This window comes from Balaenoptera musculus, chromosome 10 (assembly GCF_009873245.2).
Source record: "Balaenoptera musculus isolate JJ_BM4_2016_0621 chromosome 10, mBalMus1.pri.v3, whole genome shotgun sequence".
In the NCBI taxonomy this organism is placed as follows: Eukaryota; Metazoa; Chordata; class Mammalia; order Artiodactyla; family Balaenopteridae; genus Balaenoptera; species Balaenoptera musculus.
In genome coordinates this window covers 78,725,964-78,748,827 of record NC_045794.1, presented here as the reverse complement: position 1 = coordinate 78,748,827, position 22,864 = coordinate 78,725,964, and the positions used below count along the sequence as shown (strand labels likewise).

General features: G+C 37.7%; 1 protein-coding gene across 2 annotated transcripts in view; it reads left to right on the top strand.

Annotated features, from left to right (window-relative positions):
• FGD6 (FYVE, RhoGEF and PH domain containing 6) overlaps positions 1 to 22,551 on the top strand; it is a 112,678-nt gene extending 90,127 nt beyond the window's left edge. The window contains exons 10-21 of one of the 2 annotated variants that reach the window (XM_036867176.1): positions 925 to 983; positions 1,066 to 1,137; positions 1,854 to 1,922; positions 2,461 to 2,544; positions 3,324 to 3,403; positions 9,333 to 9,435; positions 9,920 to 10,066; positions 10,904 to 11,006; positions 12,742 to 12,869; positions 18,426 to 18,554; positions 19,189 to 19,337; positions 21,474 to 22,551. In XM_036867176.1, coding sequence (XP_036723071.1) covers positions 925 to 983; positions 1,066 to 1,137; positions 1,854 to 1,922; positions 2,461 to 2,544; positions 3,324 to 3,403; positions 9,333 to 9,435; positions 9,920 to 10,066; positions 10,904 to 11,006; positions 12,742 to 12,869; positions 18,426 to 18,554; positions 19,189 to 19,337; positions 21,474 to 21,510 — 1,160 coding nt within the window. In that variant the 3' untranslated portion in view covers positions 21,511 to 22,551. The remainder of the gene's footprint in view (positions 1 to 924; positions 984 to 1,065; positions 1,138 to 1,853; positions 1,923 to 2,460; positions 2,545 to 3,323; positions 3,404 to 9,332; positions 9,436 to 9,919; positions 10,067 to 10,903; positions 11,007 to 12,741; positions 12,870 to 18,425; positions 18,555 to 19,188; positions 19,338 to 21,473) is intronic. The other variant, XM_036867177.1, reaches the window with a different exon arrangement.
• Positions 22,552 to 22,864: the final 313 nt, after the last annotated feature.

Here is a 22,864-nt window from a genome sequence, read left to right as displayed (position 1 = left end):
CTACTGTCATTGCCACACCAGCCTCAGAAGGGCATGCTTCCTTCTTTAACACTCTTACCAGTTTTTCTCAATGATAGGGCTTCTGTCATATGAGATAACCTTCTTTGTGTGGATTTCTAATTAGCATTGCAGGATGTTTAACATCCCTGGCTCCTACCCATTAAAGGCCAGTGGACCTTCCCAGTCATTGTGACAACCGAAAATTATCTTATACATGTCCAAGTGTCCCTAGGGGAACACTACTGTCTTGAATTGAGAACAACTGTAGCCCAAAAGGAGACAAAGTATAGACTTTTTCCTTTATATCTAGTTATGAAGATGACAAACTGAAGCATTCAAAAACATTTAATAAAGGCAAGAGGTTAATAAAAAGAATAAAACACAGGTGAAGCTAAATAACCCAACTCACAAAATAATGTGTGTAATTTCCTAAGGTCTAGTATGCTTCCATGTGGCATTTCTTCCCTCTTGGGATCAGACTAAGAGAAGGCAGCTAAGCCCTGACCCTCTTAAATAGCTGGTCCTCATAATTCTGGTTTCCTATCCCAGGATCCTTCTCTCCCAAGGCAGTTTATCCTGGAATGGTCCTCAGCTTCCAGGTAAAATCCTATCCATCCTTATAAACTTCAACAGAATAATCAACTCTCAGCACAAAACAACCCTGACGTTCATACTATTGATACACATGGTCTGTAATGTATCTTTAGAGTCTTTCTTTGGCTCATTGTTTTATAAGTACTGTTTTTCCTTGGTTTTGCTCTCATCGAACCGCATCGCCTGTATTTCTGCCTACTCGCAGTTAACTGGTCTCCTGCAGTGGTCCGTGGCTGTGAACTAGCTGTCTTGTCGTCTGGAGTTGCTCAGTGTTGCAATTCATTGGTAATGATAGTGATCGAATGCCCCTTCTGTTCCTACATATTTTAGATGCCCTTGCTGTTGTTATAGAGGTAGCCAACCATGCCAATGACACCATGAAGCAAGGAGTAAGTATCTTCATTTCACGGCTGCTGTACTGTTGAACCTGGGAGCCCGTGCCTTCATATGCTCTGCATTCTCTTTCTGTAGGACAACTTTCAGAAACTTATGCAAATTCAGTACAGCTTAAATGGACACCATGAAATAGTTCAGCCTGGACGGGTAAGTGTTTTAGACTGCCTTTTGCAAACTTAATACAATGGATCTAGGCACCATTTGTAGCTGTTTTCATTTGAGTTATGAAAATAGGTTATTTGTTATTGTTACTCTTCAGTGACCCAATCTGGATCAACTAAGTTCATTCTATCCTTTCAAAACATTCATGATTTAAGTCATTGTGACAAGAAGTCCAATTCAATTAGAAGAATGGCAAGGGACCCCACAGAGTAACTGATTAAATAGGATCATTTTATTGTGTAATACTAGCTGACCTCACACAGCTTTAAAGACAGTTTCAATTAAAATCTTTAATGTAAGAGAAGATTATGAGGGGAGGGAGAAAATTGGTATTTTGATGTTCTTCATAGAGCACAAAAGTGACTGAGGGAATGAATTCAGGAAAATTACAAAGTGCAATTGTCAGGATGTTGGCTATGCCTCAAGATCAAGTACACACTCAGTCAATTACATTTCAAACCATATGGTACCCCTGGGCTCAGTATTGGAGTTATGAAACTCTGCTGGCTTATCCAATTCCTAAGTGACTTACAGGGTTTGAAAAGAAGCCACGGCTGTAAAAAGTAACAAGGAAACTACGTCTGCCCAGCCTCCACACAAAATAATTCTGGGGAAAGAAGGTCAAAAAGGAAATTACATGTATATGTATATTGTAGTTGTGTTGTGAGGGTACTAAATGGGTGTTTGTTTGGATGAATCAGGTTTTTCTCAAAGAAGGAATTCTGATGAAGCTATCTCGGAAAGTCATGCAGCCCCGAATGTTTTTCCTGGTAAGTGGCCACGTGTGTTTCTGTTGTGCCCGAGGCAGGGATAATTGCTTAATGAAAGGAGATGGTTGTTCAGGACAGATAAGATTGGCACATTCAGACAGTAGTTTTAGTAGGATCTTTGACTGGCTGGATTGCTTGTTTGCATGTCAAGTATAGGAAACAAAGTCTTGTATGATACACAACTAGAAATTCACTTCCTTTTTGAGTTTAGTTTATTTCATCTCTGATTTGGAAAAATTGATTCAATCAGTGGTTTGTTTTGGCAGATTATAATACCTTAGGTGGGATTTAGAATTCAGAAAACGTTAAATCTGTTACAGAACTTGGAAAGAAAGCACATTTTCTAGAAATTGCCTTCTAGTAATATTCTAATAGTACATTCTAGGTGGTTCTGGTTTTATAAGCAGAATATAAGTATTATATTCAGAGAGTTTTAAACAAAGAGGTAATATTGTTCCTTTATTCCTGTATCTTACCAATATCTTTGTAGCTGAAATTTGTTGCTTTACTTTGCCCTATGAAATGTTTCTACTTTCAGTTTAATGATGCTCTGTTGTATACAACACCGGTGCAGTCCGGGATGTACAAACTGAACAACATGCTCTCCTTGGCTGGAATGAAGGTCTGTGCATCTGTTAGAAGATATATTTTTACCCAAATGTATTTAGAGAAAAAGCCCTAAGATAATCATCTTCTCATATCCCTGTCTCTTCTCTCTCCATGTGTTACTGTTCATTTGTTCATTTATTCATTTTTGTAGTTATTTGTTCCCTCATACATTAATTTAGTCATAAGATATTTACTGAGAACTACTATAAACAAAATGTGTTATCGGTTTAGTGAAAAATATAAAGATGAATTGAAGCATTCTTTTGTCTCCACCTCTACTCCAATCCCTCCAGGAGTTTAGCAACTAGTTGGGAAGCTAATACGCTGCATATAAATACCTATAAAATAGATTGTAATAAATATCACTATAAAGGCACAGTTAAAGTTTGAGGGAGCTCAGAAAATAAAGAACGTGCAGCTTTTGGTGGGACATGGTAGAGGGATTGGTGGTAGTTAGGAAGAGGGAGACTTGAGGAAGTCTTTTTGGAGGAAGAGCCAAGAGCCTTACAGAATTGGTCACATTTGGCCATGCTGAGATGTAGGGAAAGGCATTCTAGGTACAGGGAATAGTGTGAGCAAAGGCCTGAAGGTGGGGAAGTTGGGCCTTCATGTATGTGGGTATTTAAATTCATCTGGAGCACAGAGCAGATGAGGGAGAGTGATGGTAGATCAAGCTGGATATGAAGGCTGGGCGTGGGTGTCAGCAGTGGGGGCATTGGGCAATTTTAGCTGTGCTTCAGCAGTGAGGTTTTCAATTGGATGAGTCTGCTCAATCATTTTGTTTTCTTCCAGGTCAGAAAACCCACCCAAGAGGCATATCAGAATGAACTAAAGATTGAAAGTGTAGAACGTTCCTTCATACTCTCAGCCAGGTAAATTTTAAAAATGTATAGGTGAACATTTGTCAGTATTGCAAAGTCAGACATCTCCAGCATTTTTCACATTTAGGTTAACTAGTAAACTTATTTTTTTCCCTTTCTTTTCTCTCCTAATACCATGCAGTTTACTCTTGATTTACCATGTAGGTAGAATGTCTAAGAGCTGATGCAATAGTGTGCTAGAAGTACAAAGACTAAAATGTTCCTCTGAATGGAATAATAATGCCGAAAAGTGCTTTGCTGATCATTTTTTTAAAGTGGTTATTTCAAGTCATTTTACGATGATAACGTAATGTTTTTAAAAACATCTAGTGCTTTATAGTTTACTAGGAAGCTTTCGTGTAACATTCAGAGGTCATAACAAATCTACTGAGGTAGATGTCATAAAAAGGAAGAAGACTAAGTTACAGAAAAATTGAGTTGATTTCTTAAGGATGCATAGCTGGCAAAGTCAGGATACAGGTAGAAACTTTCTGCTTTTAAATCTGTTGTTATTGTGACACACCACATTGCCTCAAATCGGAACCTACAGTGACTTATATGTAAATCAAAATATATTACCATAATATAAATCAAGTACTGAGGAAACCTGGGGCTGTGTGACTCAGACACGCATATTATTCAGTTTTGGCTGAGTGGTAGAAGTGCATGTGTGGCAGGATTTGACTGGTGAAGGGAGAGCCACCAACAGCCATAGCTTGCTCCACTGCTGAATCTGCATAACAAGTCTGGGCGGCTCTCAGATCTCACCTTTGACATAATAAAAATAGAGGAAACATTGATGTAGCGCTTACTTTGTGCCAGGGACTATCCTAAGCACTTTCTGTGTATTAATTCATCAGATCTTCACAATAACCTTTTAAGGTAAGTTACTACTATTATACCCATTTTATGGTGAAAAAAGCCAACCAGCTGTTAAGTAGCAGAGCAGTGGAGCTGAAATTTGAATCTGACACTAAAATTCATGCTTTTAACCATTCTGATATTGCCTATGTCTGTGGATGTCAAGGACTCAGACCAACTATGCTGACTTCCCAAATCAGACCTCAAGAGCATCTCCCTGGGTCGTGTCACTCTTCTGAAATGGAATGGCCACTGCTGCCTGACACCAAATCTCAGGATGACAGGAGAAGACAAATTCCTGTATTCAGGGTTTGTCAAGTGCTTCCCAGCTACCAGCTAGCGCAAGCAGAGTTCCGTCAAGGGAGGGGGCACCTGAAGCATCCTCCAGATCAGTATTTAGAAAGTGAAAGTAGGGGAATTCCCTGGCGGTCCAGTGGTTAGGACTTTGCACTTCCACTGTAGGGGGCATGGGTTTGATCCCTGGTCATGGAACTAGGATCCCATACAGCCAAAAAAAAAAAAAAAAAGTAAATGCTTGATCACCTGGAACTATGCCCTTTTTTTTCTTTCTTTTCTTTCTTTCTTGAGTTTGAACAAAAGTGCAAAGAACATCAAATCCCTGTACATCAGGCTCCTGGCAAATACTTAAGCTTGGTTCTTAAAATCAAGAAAGTTATTTTCAAAGATCCAAAGAGGACATGCCTATAGGGAAGTTAAGTTTTCAGTTGCACTTAAGTTTTCTAACTAAAATAGGCTTTTATAAAAACAAAATTCTGTTTATTAAAAATTAAACAATTCAGGAAATGATGGTTGATCTTTCTTTCTTTGGTTGCCTATCAGGTAAATATCTGGATGTCGAGTGTTTTTTCAGATGGGCCTCCTAGACCTTAGTAAGATCATTGGATTTTTAAGTGTGATGGGAAACCATCCAAAGGTTTTAAGCTAAGAATTGGTGTGACCTCATTTTTATTTTTAAAAGAGCACACTGTCTGCCTTGTAGAAGTAGACCACCAGAGACTAGAGTAGAAGTTGGAAGACCAGGTAGGAGGTTGTAGATGGTGATGTCTGGACTATAGTTGTAAGAAATGGTTCAATCAGGTAGAGCCAATCAGGATGGAGTGAATGTGGGGTATGCAGGAGAATGATAAAACTGGAAAGTTGTTGATAAAAGAAAAGTAAATTTCCACAGGAGGGTTAAGGTGGCATGCAAGAAAGGGAACAAACACATACTGAATGCCACCCATATGCCAGGCTCTCCTTCTGAATTCCCCCAACCACACTGAGGTACTGTGTAACAGGTAAAAAAGGGATAGGAGGCCTCTTGTGATCTTGGTCCTGTCTGCCTCACCAGCCTGATCTCCATTCACTCTCCTTGTCACCAACCCCACCAAAGCATGGCATGTTCCATCAGCATGGATCTGCTAATGATTCTCCATGCATGCCAGCCTACTTCACATCCTTCTGCCTTGCACAGGTGGCTACCTCCACCTAGAATTCATCCCTTTGTTCAATAAGTAATATGGAGCGTCTACCCTGGGCCAGGCGTTTTGCTAGGCATCAGGATACAGTGGACAGTGAAAAGAGCCTTTCCTTCCCTGAGCTTACAGTCCATTAGGAAAGACATACACTTAGCAAGTATTACCACAGTCAATTATCAGGGAGATTAAGTAGTATACAGGGAAACTACCAGGTGCTATGAGGCTGTAAAACAAGGGATCTTAAATTAGATTTGGTGGGAAAAGGGCAGTTAGGGAGAGCTTCCCTAAAGTCCTGTGTCTGTTGAGTTAAGGAGGATAAGTAGGAGTTGGATAGCTAGGCAAAGAGAAAAGGAGGAGGCTCCTGGCCATTAGGAACAGTGTGTACAAAGGTCCTGAGGTGGAAAGGGACATGGTGTATTCAAAGAACTAAAAGGCCAGTGTGTCACGGACATAGTGAATGAGAGGGAGAGTGACCCAAGATAAACCTGGAGGGCCAGGGAGAAAGATTATGCAGAACCGTCTTGTGGATTTTGGTCTTTAGCCTAAGAGCCACAGGAAACCGCTGAAAGGTTTCTACAAGGGAATGATGTGATCGTATTGGCATTTTTTAAAAGAATATCTGGTTGCTCTGTGGAGGATGGTTTGGGAGGGGAACTGAAAGAGACGAGTAATGGGACAGAGAGAGGCAGTAAGAGTGAGTCTCCAGCCCGTACAGCGTATTGGATTGCTATGATAAGGAAAACTGGGAGAGGTGCAGCTTTAGGAGAAAAATCAGGAATTTAGGTTCAGATGTGCATATTGAATGTGTGGTGCCTATAAATCATCAAAATGGGGTCATCAAGGAGGCAGTTGATGTCAGGAGCTGGATGTCAGAAGGAAGACTGGACTAGAGGCGTATCCTGAGGAGTCATCAGCCTCGAGACGATGATCAAAGCTAGGAGACTGGCTGAGGGTGCCCAGGGAGACCGCAGAGTTCCCTGTCAAACACCTGTAGTTGTTCCAATAGCGCCTTAGTCATCACCTCTGCAAAGCCTTCCCTGCTACCCACATAAGGTAATTAACTACTTCTATGTTACTTAGCTATCTTACATTTATTATATCATATGGTAATTATTACCTGACTTTATGTCTCACCTCGATTAGATGTGAGCCCTTGCAAGTGAAGTGTACTTTGTGTGCCCAGTTCATGGCGTAGTACCTAGAAGGCTCCCAGTAAATGTTACTTAAATAAACTGAAGTGATGTGGCCTTTGGACCTCAAAGTTGCATCCCACAGTTAACACAAGAAGTAAATAGTGTGGCAAGGTCTAACACACCAGAAATCTCTTCTGTTGGAGAGTTTTTTCCCTTAGAAATTATTTCCAGTCATTGGGGAAATGGTGCTTGTTTAATGCAAATTTGCTGTCTGGTAATGTCCACCTTCCATAAAGAAAAGAATACTTGGCTTAACTGTGTTTTTCTGCGAGGAAGATGCTGATTCTTCCACTAGCCATGTCACAAAGGCAGAGCTAGAACGTCTCCACTCGATGCTGTAGGCAAATGTGTGTGGTCTATGAGAAATGTGTTATCAGCTGATAAACATTGTTTTGGCAGAACCCCACACAAGAGAGAGCCAGGAATGATTAAATGAAAGAACAGCATATGTGACATGATTTGCACAGTCGAGTCACATTCCACGTGCTCCCAGGGCTCCAGAAAAATCAGACGGCAATCCTCAAATTAGCCATCTGCCTCTCGACTTTCTGTTACTTTTTCCAGTGAAAAGCTGGGGAGGGAGAGAGGGCAGGGGGGACAGTAATATTTTATGAATGTTTACTTGGAACCTGAGCCTATGTTCTCATAGCGTAGTCCTTCAGAGAACAGGAACAGAGGCCAGAGGTGACATGGTGGTGAAGGGTTCCATCCTTAGCCACACTTGGGTCTGATACCAAGTCACCATTTAGTACAGAGCCTGTTATCTAAAGCAAATTATCTAACAGTTCAAATCCTCACATTGCTTTTCTGTAAATGGTGATGGTGTGTGACGTTGGGATTGGGGGAATGGAGTGTAAGATCCAATGTATATTCCATGGGGTACCTCTGAGGATGAGAAGTGATGATACTTGCAAAGAAAGCATTCAGCATAGTTGGCTGATAACGTAGTAAATGTTAAATCAGCGGCAGCTAGTTGGGGCAGTGATGATAGAATAGTAGAGGTAACTGAGGCAGGTTTTGTTTGGTTTAGAGAGAGAGGGGCTGTTTCTATTTTATTTTGGTTTTGGTATATAATGAAACTTTGAGAAATATACTAGTTTTAAAATTTTATTTGTAAACTGGATATCTTCCTTTTAACATCCATATGAGTGCATTTTCTAAAAGGCACTGAAGCCATTTAGTAGGAAGATACATTTCTGAGAATGATTATTGTGGGGAAGGTGAGTGGTTTTTAAAGTTATCTCCTTGACCTGCTCTGGATTCATCAAAATATGCCTATTTGCATCATTTTTTTTGATGGAATTTTTCATTTTAGAGTCATTATTTAAAAGTTAAAATATACTTAAAATTAGAGTGAATAATACAATGAAACTGCATATTCAGTCACCCAGACTCAAAAATTACCAAGATTCTGCCACAAATTTTCCTGTTTTCTAAAGTACTTTAAAACAAATTGCAAATATCAGGTCATTTTACTCCTACCTACTTTAGTATGCTTCTCTTAAAAAAAGGAAAATGCACATTTTCTTATACAATCACATTCCCATTATTATGATGGATTTTATCATGATAGAGATTTAAATTTATTATTAAATTCTGTCTCTCTACAAACACACACATATACACACACAATACCTAAAATGTGCCTCTCCCTCTTGAGTATGCAAAACAAAATGGGCGATACCAGTGATGATTCTGAGTTACCATAGAACTTTTTTTAGAGGGAGGTGTGGTTGCAAAAACGGAGAACAAGAATGTGTTTTTCTGAGCAGGCTTTCCCCTTGTTTGACCCATTTCCATCTACATTCAAGTCGCATAGCTCCTGATGAACTGAGGGTTTAGAACAGAAAATGTGATGGGCCGAATAGGTAGGGGAGCCCTAACAACCACTGAAGGCTATTTCCCTTATTAACCACTCCTTCAGCATCTGTTTATGACACCAAAAATATGTTTCCTTTACTCCAGTGCCCTTTCTAGAATATTTAGTAACCTAAAAATATTTAGTATTCTATGCTGTAAATTTGGATTTGAAACTTGATTCTTGGAATATTTTTAAATTCTAGGATTATATCTCAGGATAATAATGGCTTTTGATAATCATAATTATTAATTGCATGAATAGCCCTTAAACCAAACAAAAATACCTCCAAATTTAGGAGACTTCAAAAGCCATTCAGTAGAAAGCGGTATTTTTGGAAAGAAAAAAAGCATTGTGTTTGCTAAAATGCCGCGTGTTCTCTAATGCCTGCTCTGATTATTTGTGCACTTAAACCTCAGAGTTGTTGCCTGTGACTAGCATTGTTGGAGGGTGGTGGAATCTGTTGCCATGGCAGAAGGAAAAGACATAAGAAAAAGGCAAAGAATAAAAGCTGACATCTGGTTGATAGAACTTTCTTCTGCCCCCAACAGTTCTGCCCCAGAAAGGGATGAATGGCTAGAAGCGATTTCCAGGTCAATAGAAGAGTATGCCAAGAAAAAAATCACATTCTGTCCCAGTAGGAGTCTTGATGAGGTATTGTCTTTTCCTTCTTATGTTTTTGCAGTGCATTTCAAATAGTTTTTACCTTAAAGAAACTTTTCCCAGGGGTTTAGAAAAGCAACATGTGTTTCACAGAAGGATTGGAGGTGTGTGCGTAATTTCAGAGCTAAATATTCATTCTATTAATGTCTAACTACAAGTCAATGATAGCATATAGTGCATTCATATTTTTTCTAGTTATAAAACCTCATTGTAGAAAATACAATCTAGTTTAAGGAAGAAACTAATTGGCTGTTATTGCACTACCACAGGCATCTTTTAAAGTTAATTTTGCACTAGAGGATTGTTGGAATGTAGCTAATCTTAATATCCTAATAACATGAAAAATATGATAGCTCATATTTCATCCACATCCTTCATGATACCGTCAGCATTGTGAGCTGCCAGTCCAAATAAAAAGGCTTGATGCTGTAGCAGGCAGTGTGCATAGAGATAATCAGAAGTCATTCTTCCACAGGCAGACTCAGAAAATAAAGACGAAGTTAGTCCTCTTGGATCCAAGGCTCCCATCTGGATTCCTGATACCAGAGCTACGATGTGTATGATCTGCACAAGTGAATTTACTCTGACCTGGAGACGACATCACTGCCGGGCCTGTGGAAAGGTTGGAGAGGATCACACTCACCTCCCTTGTGATTTTCAATAGCTCTACGCTGTACATAACGAAGAAGCATGTTTCTCCTTGTAAACCATTGGGGGGGTGGGGGGAGATGCTGAATCGTGGCTGGTATCTCCTCTAAATATTTAGGCACAAGGCAATCTTATTAGGGAACTTAGCTCCTCCTAGCCCAAGATTACTTCAGAATGTCAATAATAGATCATGTTCATTTTTAAAAAATCTAATAAATTCAAATTAAATAGATGCTCACATTTACAGATAATTATTGAAACTGCATTTATCTAAATACTAAGTTCTTAATAGGAGGAAACTTTCAGTGTTGAAGTTATCACTAGTGATGTTTCTAACGTCTTCGTGACGTTATTAGTAAAATGAGCATCGTAACAATGACATCAGAGAGTTATTGTAAAGATTTAACGGGTCTTATTTAGACAGCATTTAATCTGGGCCAGACACTGGGAAGAGGCACAGCAGAGGTGTTCATAGTTGCAGCAGTGATGATGACAATGACGATGATGACGAAGATGATAAATACAGCTAACACAGGACTTACTACACACCGGGCACTGTTCTAAACATTTTGCACATGTTAACTCCTTTAGTATATTACTAGCTGTAGTAAGCACTCGGTAATAATCTGTGGCCTCTTCAAGTGTGGTATTGTGTGTGAGTTCCCTACATGCCTGAGCTCCACTGAATTTTTATTCAGACTCAGTGACTATGAAAAGGTTTTGAAAAGTAGACAGAACTATAAATTGTGACATAACTGATGGTTTAGATACAAAGGTTATTCTAAATGAAATAATTCCAATGTGTTTTCAGATTGTATGCCAAGCTTGTTCATCAAATAAATATGGATTAGATTACCTGAAAAATCAACCAGCAAGAGTATGTGAACATTGTTTCCAAGAACTGCAGAAATTAGGTAATATATAAGTAAAGATTTAATTGAAAATTCCATTATCCCCCAGATACTTTCAAACAACCTTCTGAAAGAATCATCTTAGGCACATTAGCAATATGATTGGTGATACTTCTCTCAAAATATTAAGTATCTTGCTTTCTTAACTTAGTTAAGCTTTCTTAACTCATATTTTGTGGTAATTCCAAGAAAGGTTGGACTGAAACTTATTTTTACTCTGAAACGGTTTTGCTGAGGATCCTGATTGTAGAAATGTAATCACAGGATAAAATGCTTGGAGTAGTTACAGGGGAACTTTAACTTCCAAATAATTTTCAAGTTTCTGGTTTCTAGTTTCACAGCTGTGTGCTCATTACAAATCATTTTTATCTATTAGTAAAGTAATTCTCTATGGAAACATACTAGGTGGCACTTTGTTAGCCTTATTCTAATCACTTGGACTGATGTAGTGAGGTTTTATTTTACATCTAAATGTGCAGCTTTTTGCCAACTACAAAATGATAAATCATATCTGCCTGTTCGTTATTTGCAAGTATCCATCCCTACAGTTAAGGTGAATGCAGCTCAGGTCTATATTTTGGGACGAGATCCTGAAACTTATAGGATCTAAATTTTTAAAAGATTATCCTTCATGTTGATGAAGAATAGCTTTTCATCATCAATGAGAATAGCTAAATGAATATAACTAGATGACAGGCCATTTCAGAATCCATATGTTTATAGAGGAATCGTTTGTTATTATCTGTATACATTTTCCAAAAAGACACATCCACCTAATCTTTTGTCACCCTTATGTTCCTCCCTTTGTTCTCTGGGTATATAATATAGGCTCAAACATTCAAAATTCATTTTTGAATACTCCTCCCTCATCACACACACCCATTTGGTCAGTAAATCTTGTCAAATTTATGTTTGAAAAACCTGTCTTGCTCTTGAATTCTTTATCCACCTCAGCCCTAACAAAGCCTTCATTATCTTTCATGTGGACTACTGTCCTAATTTCCTAATAGGTTTTTCTGCTGCAAATCCTTCCTCTTTCCTACTGCCAGATTTATTTTTCTAAATTCAGTCTGCTCGTGTTACTTCCCAGCCCAAAAGTCCTTTGATTTCCCACTGCCTAAAAGACAGTCCTTAGAACCAGCCATTTTTTTCCCAGCCTCACCTCCAAATAGATGATCTAATTTCATATCTGTGTGCTTTTGCTTATGCTGACTTGTCTTCATGGAGTGTTCTTCCTCCGCTTTTTAGCTTGGCAAACTCCTACTTATACCTTAATGCTAACTCAAAACTCTCATTCTTTTCCCAGCTTTCCTTGAACCTCTGCAGTGAAAATTAATTACTTCCTCATCTTGTCTTACAGTCCCTTTTCTAGCATTTTGTTCATTGTAATATTATTTGGTCATGTATCTAGATGCTAAATGATGTTGTCAGTTTGGTTTTTTTTTGAAGTCAGGAGGGAAATTTTTTCAATTTTTTTTTAAGTTGGTAGTACATAAACATGTTTCATAATTCTTAAGGCACAAAAGGTCAATCCTTTCATATGGCTTGCAGTTGGAAAAGTATAAAATCATAGACAGTGGGAAGTCTTCCTCCCACTCAACTTCCAGCCTGGTGAAGTGTCATAAGTTTCTTAAGTATCCTTCCATGGATATTTATGCAACAACGTTTATTGACTTGGATTAAATTGAATTGCAGAATGCTTGCCATTGGTTATGTAAGTGTACCTGATTTGTTTTAGATCACCAGCACTCTCCTAAGATTGGGTCTCCTGGAAATCACAAATCTCCTTCAAGCACCTTATCGTCAGTCTTACATAGTATTCCATCAGGGAGGAAACAGAAAAAAATCCCAGCTGCTCTCAAAGAAGTAAGTGTTTCCATTAGACTTGCAACCTGATAGAGGCTGAATTATTCATACACATATAATACACTATTTTTCTTTCATAAAGGAAGACGTCATTTCCCACCACTATTAAGACATGCATTTTAATACTGGTGATGGATGTGGTTGAGGCCTCACTATCTTGCTTGATCTCCCTTATGACCTGAGTCATTTAGAAAATGGCTGTTGAAAGGTTTGGAGAACATTTTATAGCAATGATACAAAGGAAAGATAACTTGGACACGTGTGAATTTTTAAAATTACTTTGAGGAGACCCCTTCCTTTCTCCTTTGAGGAGAGGGAAGAAGTCTATAGAACATTTGGGGCATTTTATTAGCATTTACTCGTCTGCATGGCTTGTTTTTTATAGGCGTTAGTTGGTTATATACAGCTGATATCACTGATAGTACGTTGTTCTTCCTTTAACTTAAAAGAAAAAAATTTTAAGTGGTAATAGACTACAGAGTTAGACCTGCCACTGGAGTAAATACACAGGCATCAATGATATCCTATCCCAGTTCCTCAAATTCAGGTGTTCAGTCAGCCAGTGTCAAGAGTTTAGACAGTCCTGCCTTTCTGGTCACTCCTATTTTGATTTTTATTAATTAGTTCCATCCATGCTAGTTTTGTGGCCAGGAGAGTAGTTTTAAATTCTGTTCTCTTGCTTGGTTGCTGTGGAGGTCTTCTATCATGGAAAAGCAAACAGCTCTAAAAATGTGACCGGGATCGTGTTTCTCATATAAAGTTGAGTGTATTTCATCATGGCCATTGAAACACTAGGAAGTGATTTATAGCCAATCTCATGATATAGTAAGAATAGGACTTACAGTTCCATTTGCCAAGTTTCATGTGGAACTGGGTAAGCCAACTGAGTGAATACCCCTGAGCTCTATTTCTTCATCACACAGTTCCTGAATCTAAATCTACATTCAAAAACTTTAAGGTTCTTAACCAACCAACTTAATGTTAAGTTCTCCGTAATTTTTCACCTCTCCATGCTGATGTCACATTTTATAAATATAATTCTTACCTGTGCTCCCCTCTTTAGTTGAAACTCCACAGCACTGGCTACCAAAACTCGTTATGGTCTATAGACTAGACTCAACCTAATTCCAATCCTTTTTTGTACATCTTTCCACCCAGCCACACAAACAGGCCTTCCTGGCTGCAGCCATTTCTCCCTTGACTCCACTGGTTCTCAAAGCATCCTCCAGAGCGGCAGCAGCACCGCCTGGGAACTTATAGAAATGCAGATTCCTGGACCCACCCACACTGTATGGAATCAGAAACTTTAACCAGAATTCTTGGTGATCCAGATATATGTCTACTAAAGTTTGAGAGCCATTGCCTTGCTCCTTTGTGGTCACACGGGGAAATTTATCCAGTTAAGTGCTATAAAAGTCAAAGTAGTCTCCTCAGAAAGCTGTGTTTTTTGTCTTTTTTTTAAAACTGAGGTGAAATTCACATAACATATAATTAACCATTTTAAAATATACAATTCAGTAGTATTTGGTGTATTCACAGTGATGTGTAACTGCCATATTGCTCCAATTTCAAAACTTTTTCATCACCTCATAAGAATACCCTGTGTCTGCTAAGAAATCATTCCCCACTACCCCCTCCCTCCAACCCCTGGCAACCATGAATCTGCTCTATGTATTTGCCTATTCTGGATCTATCATATAAAAGGAGTCATACAATATATGACCCTTGTGTCTGGCTTCTTTCACTTAGCACAATGTTTTTAAGGTTCATCTAAGTTATAGCATGTATCAGCACTTTGTTTCTTTTTATGTCTGAATAATACTCCTTTTTATGTGTGTACTACAACTTAGCCATTCATCTGTTGGTGGACACTTGGGTTGTTTCCACCTTTTGGCTATTGTGAATAATGCTGCTATAAACATTTGTGTACAGATTTCCATGTGGACTTATGTTTCCATTTGTCTTGGTTATATACCTAGGAGTGAAATTGCTTTATCATACAGTAATTCTATGTTAACTTTTTGAGGAATTAGGAAGTTATGTTCTTATTCCAGTGATGTTCAGTACATTTTTAGAAATTCCTCTTTTTTAGAATTACATACATTCAGAGCCTCAGCACCCTCAGTGATGGCAGGCTGCGTCTCTTGAGTTGGATTTCATTTATTTTTTATTTTTATTTTTTATTTGTTATTTATTTATTTTTAAATATTTATTTATTTATTTAGTTTTGGCTGCTTTGGTTCTTTGTTGCTGTGCGTGGCTTTCTCTAGTTGCTGCGAGCGGGCGCTACTCTTTGGTGCGGTGCGTGGGCTTCTCATAGCGGTGGCTTCTATTGTTGCAGAGCACGGGCTCTAGGCACGCGGGCTTCAGTAGTTGTAGCTCATGGGCTCAGTAATTGTGGCTCGTGGGCTCTAGAGCGCAGGCTCAGTAGTTGTGGCGCACGGGCTTAGTTGCTCTGTGGCATGTGGGATCTTCCCGGACCAGCGCTCGAAACCATGTCCCCTGCATTGGCAGGCGGATTCTTAACCACTGCGCCACCAGGGAAACCCATTTATTTTTTAAATAAATCATTGGAAGGAAAGTTTTGTGAATCAATTAGGTGATTAAGCTGGTTAACACCAATTTTGCTTTTAAAAAGATAATAGAGGACTATGTATGACTATTCAGTATTGGGATTAATCTTGTATGGCTAATAAATTAATTGTAAAATATTCCCAAAGAGTAATGTACAAAATATTTTGGGCAATGATAGTAACACTTAACATAAGTACATAGTGGGTATCCCAATGTGACTACATTTTAAGAGAAACCTCCTTTGAATGTAAACATTTTAGTTTTGTTTTTTTTTAATTACTTAGTAGTCTTATACAGGGATGTTATTTCTGTGTACAAATTTACTTGCACTTGAGAGATATTTCTAATTTAACATTAGATATAAATTTTCCACTTGGGACTTCTCTGGCAGTCCAGTGGTTAAGACTCCACGCTCCCAATGCAGGGGGCATGGGTTCGATCCCTGGTCAGGGAACTAAGATGCTGCATGCCACTCGGTGTGGCCAATAAATAAATAAATAAATAAAATTTCCACTAAACAATGTATCATCCTTTTTATGAAGTGTATAAGAAATTAATACAATTACTACATGATTAAAGATATACTTTAAAATTCATAGACCCCATCTCTCTTAGTCTTCTATTGCTTTGTACCAAATTACCATAAATGTAGTGGCTTAAAACAACACACATTTATTATCTCAGGAGCTTAGATGGGATCTCTTCAGGGCGGCAGTCAAGGTGTTGGCCGTTGGCCAGTGTTGAGTTCTCATCTGGAGGCTGACTAGGGAAAGATCTACCCTGCTCCTAGGGGCTGCCCTCAGCTCCATGCCACGTGGGCTTCCCCACATGTCTGCTTACTTCTTCAAAGCCAGCATGGTAGAAAGTCTCTAGAACCAGTCTGCTAGCAAGATGGAGTCTTATGTAATGTAATATAACCATGGGAGTGATAGCCCATCACTTTCACCATATTCTATCGGTTAGGAGCAGTCACAGGTCCTGCCCACACTGGAGTGGAGGAGACGCTACAACAGCCTGATTCTCAGTGGGAAGCCACCTTGAGAGTCTGTTCACCATACCACCAATAAGGCAGTTCCTAAACTTGGCTTTTATATCTCTATTTTTCCTATATTTAAGAAGAGAAAAGTTTCAACTGCCACATTATAATCACTGAAGGCTTACTGTCTTTTACCTAGAGATTGAAATACTTTCAGCCTTTTATGAAGCAAAACAAGCTTCTTTTCTTTTAGACCAAAATTTGGGGAGCAGAAACTGATCTTCAAAATCACCATTAAGGGACTTCCCTTATGGTCCAGTGGTTAAGAATTTGCCTTCCAATACAGGGGACTTGGGTTCGATCCCTGGTCAGGGAACAAAGATCGCACATGCCGCGGGGCAACTAAGCCCGCGTGCCACAACTACAGAGCCCACATGCTCTGGAGCCCAAGAGCCACAACTAGAGAGAAGCCTGAGTGCTGCAATGAAGAGCCCTCACGCAGCAACAAAAGATCCTGCGTGCCGCAATAAGACCCGACACAGCCAAAAATAATAAATAAATAAATAAATAAATATTTTTTAAAAATCATCATTAATAATAGAATTTTCTGGGAATTCCCTGGTGGTCCAGTGGTTAGGATTCCGTGCTTTCACTGCCAGGGCCCGGGTTTGATCCCTGGTCAGGAAACTAAAATCCCGCAAGCCACGCAGGCATGGCCAAAAAAAAAAAAAAAAAGAATTTTCTATTTACTTTTCTATTGATACAGTTTTTAGAAATCCAAAAAGTTATTTCAGGAACTGAGTTAAAGGTTTAAGTAATTTTCCCTAACACCCAAAATAAGAAGAGCAATAAACAACATATACTATCCCAAAATACAGCTTTAAAAAGGCATTTTTCTGGAGTGGGTGTGGAGAAAAGGGAACCCTCTTACACTGTTGGTGGGAATGTAAATTGATACAGCCACTATGGAGAACAGTATGGAGGTTCCTTAAAAAACTAAAAATAGAACTACCATATGACCCAGCAATCCCACTACTGGGCATATACCCTGAGAAAACCATAATTCAAAAAGAGTCATGTACCACAGTGTTCATTGCAGCTGTATTTACAATAGCCAGGACATGGAAGTGGCACATATATACAACGGAATATTACTCAGCCATAAAAAGAAACGAAATTGAGTTATTTGTACTGAGGTGGATGGACCTAGAGTCTGTCACACAGAGTGAAGTAAGTCAGAAAGAGAAAAACAAATACCGTATGCTAACACATATATATGGAATCTAAAAAAAAAATGGTTCTGAAGAACCTAGGGGCAGGACAGGAATGAAGACGCAGACGTAGAGAATGGACTTGAGGACATGGGGAGTGGGAAGGGTAAGCTGGGATGAAGTGAGAGAGTGGCATGGACATATATATACACTACCAAATGTAAAATAGATAGCTAGTGGGAAGCAGCCACATAGCCCAGGGAGATCAGCTCAGTGCTTTGTGACCACCTAGAGGGGTGGGATAGGGAGGGTGGGAGGGAAACGCAAGAAGGAGGGGGTAGGGGGATATATGTATATGTATAGCTGATTTACTTTGTTGTACAGCAGAAACTAACACAATACTGTAAAGCAATTATACTCCAATAAAGATGTTAAAAAATAAAGTGGATGTATCTTAAAAAAAAATAAAAGGCATTTTTGACATTTGGAATTATTATTCATCTTCTGGCAACTGAGAAAATACGGGTGAACCCGCAGAGAAACACATACATGCAAGCACAGTTAAACCAGATAAAATTCTGGAATTGCTTCTTAAAGGAAGGATTTTATGCTCATGGCATGGCAGTGTTCAATTTGTACAGTAGCAGATTTTGAAAGTAAACAATTTCATTCTGAAACATGATATTCTTATTATGGTTATTGCTTTCAGCGCCAATGATCAAAAGCAATTTTGTGATTTTAAATTTTGTTTTTGTCTGAAAACTATTAAACTGTGTGTGGGATTTGCTTACCTAGGTATCAGCGAACACAGAAGATTCTTCTATGAGTGGCTACTTGTACAGATCAAAGGGCAATAAAAAACCTTGGAAACACTTGTGGTTTGTCATAAAAAATAAAGTGCTATATACGTATGCTGCAAGTGAGGTAAGATCTGAAATCTAAACATGAATAATTTGAGGGTCTTGTTTTATAGTGCCACCTGGAAATAATTACAATGTTTGCCTAATTTATTTGTTTTGTCTCTTTTTTGTTTTGCTTTGCTTTGGGAGGGGGGAGATGTTGCTGTTATTTTTGACATGAACAGTGTCCTTGTTTTGTATCTAAAGAGCCATTAGGAATTTTCCATAGTGTTAAAATGTAAGTTTGGGGAGTGTCCTGTGACTACTGATTACTTCACTAAAGGCAGAGGTTCGATGGGACTGGGGTGTATCACCTTTCTGAGCTACGTTTTCTGCATCCATAAAATGAAAGTAATATAATTACTTACCTCCTGTGGTTGTAGAGAAATAATGTGAAATTATTATTTCACATTATTTCACAGTGGGTATGAACACACTGAAAACTGTCTGGCACAGTGTCTGGCTCATGGTGTAGGTGAGGCAGGGGTGTCCCAATAAATATCGTTGAATAAATGAAAGGTGAATAAGTTGCTAGAATTACCGTTGTTTTATATATATGTATTTGAAATTAAATTAGAGTTATATAGATCAAGAGTTTGCAGATCTGAATTTTGTATCAGTTTAGAAACCCATCTCCTTTTGTGTCTTTGTAAATTTAGGACGTGGCAGCTTTGGAGAGTCAACCTTTACTAGGATTCACTGTCACTCAAGTCAAAGATGAGAATTCAGAGTCGAGAGTGTTTCAGTTACTGCACAAAAACATGTTATTTTATGTATTCAAAGCAGATGATGCTCACTCAGCTCAGAAGTAAGTAATTTAGACGTATTTTTCTTTCATACATTAGATTTCAAGTTGTTACTTTAACTGATTGATTTTAAAAACAACCTACTTCCATGCATGGAAACAATGAAGAATTTAAATCAGACATACAATTTAGAAAGAATTTAACGTATTATTCAAACTCTTTAGAATTGTTTTAAAGACAGGCAAGAGTATCTGGAATATTTTCAGGAGGCAGAGAGGAAAAGAAAATAGGTAGTTCTGTCCAAAATATTTTGTGTACACATGACCTTCAAGGAAGCAGCATGATTCTCCTCTGCTGAAAGGAAGGGAAGCTGAGGTTATTTGACCTCTCCTCCAGTGAGGTTAAGAATCTTCTCTTGAAACATTCTGGGACTTTGGCAATCCAATGATTCAATTGTGCCATGGAACAGCAGGGGTTTAAACAGCTGCTTGCTGACTTACTCCTTTGGGGAAAAGGTCAAACACATTAAGAGGCTCCCATGCTGTTCCCAATGACTGAGTAGAAAGAAATGGATATCATTTTAGGTGGAAAAGGCTGAAATAGTCTCTTCAAAATTCCAACAAGAATATTTATTTAGATGTCATGAGATTGCTTAACATAGAGAAGCATATCTCTGTGAAACTGATGTCCTTTCTGAACAAAACAATTCAGTTCGCCTCCCTTTCATTTGATTTTCATTTTGGCCTCACAAAATATACATTTTGTTTTCACTAAGAGGTGCTCATGTTTTCTCAATAGGCTTTAAAAGTGCATGCAGATCAAAAAGAATACTTTAAATAAGCCAGGCTTGTCTTTTCTTTAGGCAGTTAAAATTAATGTACCAGAATTACATATGTTCCTGAATAATAATCAGGTACTTTTGGGTACTAAAGAATATTTTAAAATTATGACACAACTATTTTTTCTTTAAAAAATAGTTACTTGGATAAAATAGTAATTGCCCTAAAATTCTGTTGGATATTATATTTCTCATCATTTTTACCTGAATTCATCATCAAGCTGATAAGCTTTTGAATATATATCTTTACGTCATGAAGTTGACAAGATAGAAAGCCCTTCAAGACAGAGCTGAATGTAGTTGGGTGAAGGGTGTCAGCTTACTTGTTATTTAGAATTAATACAGGCTAATTTATAAATTTCTCTTTAGGTTAATATCATATGCGTTACTGTATTTGCACATTATAGAGTATTAAAATGTGTTAATTTTAATGGAAACTTTTGACTTTTAAAAAGCCTTTTTATTATGGTATAACTTATATGCCATTTGCATTTTAAATTTTTTTAAAAATTCCATCCTTAAAATGTGAGATAAATCTGCTACAGGCTACTTTTACTAATTAAATTGAATGATTTCAAGTGTTCATGGTAAGTTTAGAAGCCATTACACTACTGGGGAGGTACAAAGAAACTACCTCCAAGTGTCTTCTGAATAACTGTAGCTGTGTATATTGTCAAGTAAAACTTTTGAGACAAAAGAATTTTAGAAAGACTTCTATGAAAGTGAGACACTTTTATATTGCATGCAAACTTTAGATCAACTGAGAGTAGACTACTAGATGCTAGATTCCCTTTCACTGAAAATATTAGAATAGGTCTGGACTACAGATGCCCAAGGAGTCTCTGGTTGGTAGAATTAAGAGATGAGGAGACAGGGACAGAGCTAGTATTCCCAAAGGCAGAAAGGGGGTTGAAATAAAGGCCTCTGCAGATATATCCACTTCCAAAATCAATTAAATGGGATCAGTAGAACTTCATAGAGCCTTTACATGAAATGGCCCCTTCCTCATGCTTAAAAGAAATAAGAGATGCACAGGAATTCCCTGGTGGTCCAGTGGTTAAGACTCGGCGCTTTCACTGCCAGGGCCCGGGCTCTATCCCTGGTTGGGGAACTGAGATCCTGCAAGCTGTGTGGTATGGCCAAAAAAGAGAAAGAAATAAGAGATGCACTTTTCAGGCCAAAGTTTGGTCCAAATTACCAAATAAAGGGTAGTTCCATACATACAGAATTCTCGTTTGCTATAGGAAAGATCTTAAATATACTGTTAGAGTAATTGGATCCACAGGCACAGCTATTATCTATACTGTCTTAACATATATTGGATGACTGTATTTTAAAATCTAACAAATTTCTCTTGTAGGTGGATAGAAGCATTTCAAGAAGGCACAATATTGTAGCTGTATTTGTTTCATCTCTTGTGTGATTCCAAAAGGGTGGAATTTCATCAGAATAGAGTAAATGCAGTACAAAAATTTTATATAAGTGCACACTGCCAAGATAAATCCAACCAAAATCTTCATCAAAGAAATTATTTTGTTAGGTATAAGGTAATTTTTATAAAATGTTTGTTTTTCATGTATGTTATTTATTAAAAATTTGATGTTTACTTAATGGTCAGAGTTATTTCTAAGACTCACACTGAATGCTAAAGTATCTTTTCTTTAGAAACCAGAAAACTTATCTTAATACTGTATTAGCTGTTTGTGACACAGTCCATACTGTTTTCTCAGTGTGTTTTACAGTGTTACTTTGTAACATTCTCACTAGTGGTAAGTCTTTGTAAATAAAAAACACACATCAAGGAGCAAATTTCCATGCAGTGTTTGGTTTGGAAATTATGATTATAAAACAGCTGGTGAAAAAAACGCATGTCTTTGAATCAATAAATTTAGATGAATTTTTGTATCTTTTAATGGAAAAACACATGGCCAATTTCTACCTCAGTAACTGTGAAATGAAATTCCAGTAAATTATCAAAAGTATTTCTACTGTTATGTACCTCTTTTGGTATGAGATAATGTTACATCATCAAGGAATTATAGCAAAGGGATAGAATCTGAATTTTCATCTAACTCAACCATGAGTAGGAAAAAGGATGTTTCCATTTGCAGGGGAACACAAATAATCAACTCTATGGCCTTTACATTAAGTCTAATCTTTTTTTAAAAAACTACCATTTCAACACAAACATAAGTGTATTATTTCTTTAAAAAGCAAAATATGGCAAGCATTATATTACATGATGTCCCTTGCTGTTGTAAGTATTCTGAGTCCAAGTCAATGGTGGTATTTGTATCTAAAAAGAATGTTACATTTTCTATAATATTGTGATTTTTTAAATGAACTGGAATTACCATATCAAAAAACACAAATTCTAAGCCAGTATTAGCGGAAATTGTATAGTAATCATTTTTTAAAGGTTTTTTAATACCACTTTGTGTTATGTCCTCTCTGGTAATTAAAAAAGTATATTTTTCTTTAACCAACTGTCAGCGTACCTCATTAGGAAGGGTTTATATTCCTAATTTTGGGTCACATACTGTTTAACATATGAACTACTTTATATATAAAATTGATTAGCAGAAGTAAAATGAAATTAACACTATGATTAAAGTCATTCCTGATGTTCAAAATATACATTTATTGACTGAGCTTAAACTAAATATAAATTATCTTAAAAGGCAAGGTTATCCATAGAATATTTCATTAAAGGGCAAAATAAATTTCCCTTCTGCTTTTATATAAAGGATT